We start from the raw sequence: 3,928 nt of genomic DNA, 5'->3' as shown, positions 1-3,928 counted from the left end.
ACCCTCCCTACATCCACTGTGAGCTCTCTGACGCTCCCCTCGTCTCCGTGTGTTTGGTTTGTGCTCTATGATGTCACTCCTGCCGTCAAAACACAGAGATATGAGCAGTGAGGGTAAGTACTATATGATATTGTTCTTTTACATGATTGCTATTATTTGGAGACTTTTTTTAAAAGAAGAAAATCTATTTAAGCTTTGTTGACTGGCAAACTATTCCAAAAATAATTTGTTGGGTGCTCTGTATAGCTATAAGATATTAAAAATATTTCTCACAACACTGTTTAGATTTGCTGTGGCATATTGCTTTATTTGAGGAAATCTATAGATATAAGTATAGTATCTTTAAGTATCTATACGTATAAGTGACATTTTGGTCCTACCATCAGTTTTTTATTTGCCCATCTGTTTGCAAATTAAAGAGGTAATTATAATCTTGCAGTCACTGTGCAGAATGTCCTCTGCTCAATAAACCGGATGAGTTGCATTTTGGCACATGAAGACTAGTCAACTTATACTGTAAACTGGCTGTCTGAGATAAAGATGATGTTAAAACATGAGTGTTTTGGATTTCACTTTGTTTTATTTTTCAGTGCAGGAGTGGTGCTACTAATTGAAGGACCCTAATCCTAGTCTTATATTTACCTACAACATTCTTCACCTTGTATTGGTGTTGCTCCGTTCCCGTGGCACCATCTTGTTACCCCAACTTCTTACTGACCATAAGTGAGAAGTAATGGTCACCAGCTATCTATACAAGCCTATGAGTTCAACAACATGGCATTGAAAATTGACCTCCAGATTGCTCCAGCAAACACTGGAGCAATCTGCTGTAGATCAACCGGAGTGGCTGTGATAGAAGGTGAAGATGGCGGCAGGTAAGTATAAGTCTAGGAGCATTGACCTTAGATTAGAAGCATCACGATAACATGTGCAATCCAATCTTCTCACCATAAATGAGCCACAATATTAATACTGGTGCTTTGGTGTTATATTCCGATTACCGATATATTAGATGTCAACCAACATTGGAGTGGCAGTCTAATTAGGTCGGCTAGCTAACCTTGATTTTTAGATGTGACCCAATGATGGGAAACTGGGTAAGTCTGTAGATATCCTTTGTGAATAATGGACGGGAAGGTTTGGAGCTTGTATTTAAAACAATAAGGTCCTATCTAGTGTTCTCCATTGAACTTTATTATTGACTACGGACTTGTGAAATTCACCAAGGCTTTAATATACACTTTAAGATTCATATACCTTTTCAGATTAGTTGGAAATAAAGTGTTATTTAGAAGGTCAACTTTTGCATCATCTTCTTTACCCCATCATTAAAATCATGGCTTTTCAAGCTGTAAAGTATAGGATTCAATAAAGGCACCAAAACAATGTATAAAAGGGCAAAAAACTTATCTTGTTCTGGAGAATAACTTGATGCCGGCCTCATGTACAGGCAAATGACGGTCCCATAGAAAATACTGATACATGTGAGGTGGGAAGAACAGGTTGAAAATGCTTTATAGCGTCCTTCCGTAGATTTGATCTTCAGAATAGCAACAATTATGAAAACGTAAGAGATCAATGTCAGCAAGAATGTAGAAAGACCTAAAAGGCTGCCAGCAATGTAATTCATGATCTCTACTTTGGAAGTATCACTGCAAGAGATCTTAAGGAGAGGTGAGAGGTCACAGAAAAAATGGTCAATGTGATGCGATGCACAAAATGATAGCTGAGATACAAGGGAAATATGTCCTGCTGGATCCAGAAGACCGATAATCCATGCAGATGTTGCAAGTCCAGTGCAATGCTTGAGACTCATCAGAGAGGCATAATGAAGAGGCTGACAGATTGCGACATAGCGGTCATATGCCATAGCTGCAAGTAAGAAGAACTCAGTGCTGGCCAAGGCAATGAAGAAATACAACTGAACCATGCAAGCCAAAAATGAGATCATTTTTCGCTCAGTGAGCAGAATAGATAACAGATTTGGCAGAATATTTGAAGTATAAGTGATGTCAAGAAAAGAAAGGTTCAGTAATAAAATATACATAGGAGAGTGTAAGTGAGGACTCCCCAAGATGACCACAATAACTGTCAAATTACCCAAAATAATAAGAATATAAAGAATCAGAATGGTTAAAAAAATTGGAAAATTAAGTTCTAGTATTTCTGTCAAACCTTGGATGGAGAATACTGTCATATTGCGTTGCGCTTCGAGTTTCATTTTATAGATGTTCCTGCCTAGAAAAAAATAGCTACGTATAGCTATTAAGAAAGTATATACTGTACCTTGCAAATCAGTATACAGACAACTATTTCTGTAGCATTAATACAAAGGGTTATTCTCCTCTGTCTTCATGAGTGCACTGCTCCCCTGTCTCCTGACTTGCAATCCTCCACTAGTAGGACAACTCCTTCTCATTCTACATGTTTGGCCCCATAAAAGTAAAAACACCTATACTCTCTTCTCATGCCGGAGCCGTTTTGCGGTGTTGGTACTCACGTTCTCGAGGTTTACATGAGGTTTGTTATATCACGTGAGACCTGCACCCAATTAGCGCTGGCATCACTGTCTCTGCCTTCAGACAAACTGAACATCAAGAGGAAGTCAGAGAGCAGCCGCCGACCTGTCGATTTTCAATACGTCTAAAGGTAGGCACAGTGAAGGAGGCTCTGATTGGGCACATGGCTCGTGTAATGTAGCAACCTTTCGTGAACCCGGGAACATGAGTAGGACACTGCTGGATCGGCAATGGCACAGGAGATGAACATAAGTGTTTTTATTCTAATGATGCAAAACATGAAGTGAGAAGGGGTTGTCTTGGTAATGAAAAACCCCTTCAACAATTGGGACCAGGAGTATGGCTGCACTATTGGCCAGAACTATTCACTCTTATAAGCTGTTTACTGCAAAGGGGAAGTGCAGGGGTAGAGAAGGCATCACAATCCAGCGATCTGCCCAGCAGTGCCTGAAAACTTTATAGCAAAGAGCTTGCAACTGGCCACCTCTGATAGACCGCAGAGGCGGGTGACAACCTAGTAATCAAATTGTAAGCTATATTATTACTGTTGTTGAGAATGGAGGGATTTTTCACCTTTAAGTAGTCGTGTGGGTTCCATTGGACCCCATGCAAGTTTGTTTTCATCATATTTTCATAAGTATGGCAGGAAGGCAAGGATTCACTTTGGTAGCTAGCTGGCTTGGGTACCCCTACATCATCAGTGCATCGCGAGACGCATCATCAACTACACGTGCCACAGAGAGGTGCTTGGAGTCCAGTGGACCCTATGCAAATAATGGTGTAAGTATTTTGCCATGACTAACTGAAGGTTAGTAAGAGGTAAATTGTAAACTTACTTTCTTTTACAAGCAAAGCAAATAGAAATCTAAGCCAGTTCACAAGTTGAGAGAACCCCTTTAAGATGTTTCGAATGGTAGTACCAATCTAAGAACTGTGAAATGTTGAGTAGAACAATTATTCAATATTTATTTACTGGTCAATGAAGTCTCTAGAAAATACCTACATTAATCAGTAAACCTATTGAGGCAGCTGACATACATGGTATTCCAGTAGAATAAAGTCCCATGGGTTACAATTTAATAAAAACAATAGGGTCTAAAAGAGGAATATAAAAATAAACATTTCTAATAAATATTCTGTATCAATTCATTGTTTTCATGATCTGTTTTATTTCTCTCAATTGAAATCTGCATAAAAGCGATAATGGTCTGTCCTGATCCTTTAGTTATAATTCAACAATGTAATATTCAAAAAGTATTCCAGACAAATACATTTATTTAATTGTGAAAAGAAAGAAAAAATAGGATGGTACTCACCGTTCATGTGAATCAAATCACTTTATTTCACACTAGATTAAGGCCCGATGCTATCGCATCGAGAGGATAGTGACACACCCCTTGCCATGATAA

General features: G+C 38.8%; 1 protein-coding gene across 1 annotated transcript; it reads right to left on the bottom strand.

Annotated features, from left to right (window-relative positions):
* Positions 1 to 1,288: 1,288 nt before the first annotated feature.
* Positions 1,289 to 2,221, bottom strand: LOC141059660 (olfactory receptor 5AR1-like). The gene has a single exon (XM_073555744.1). The coding sequence runs from the start codon at positions 2,219 to 2,221 to the stop codon at positions 1,289 to 1,291; it is 933 nt and encodes a 310-aa protein (XP_073411845.1).
* Between the last annotated feature and the right edge of the window lie 1,707 nt (positions 2,222 to 3,928).

Source organism: Dendrobates tinctorius, unplaced genomic scaffold (assembly GCF_039654945.1).
Source record: "Dendrobates tinctorius isolate UK_male_01 unplaced genomic scaffold, ASM3965494v1 ptg000230l, whole genome shotgun sequence".
Classification (NCBI taxonomy): domain Eukaryota; kingdom Metazoa; phylum Chordata; class Amphibia; order Anura; family Dendrobatidae; genus Dendrobates; species Dendrobates tinctorius.
Note: the sequence above shows the minus strand (reverse complement) of the source record. Positions and strands in the feature narration are given on the sequence as shown.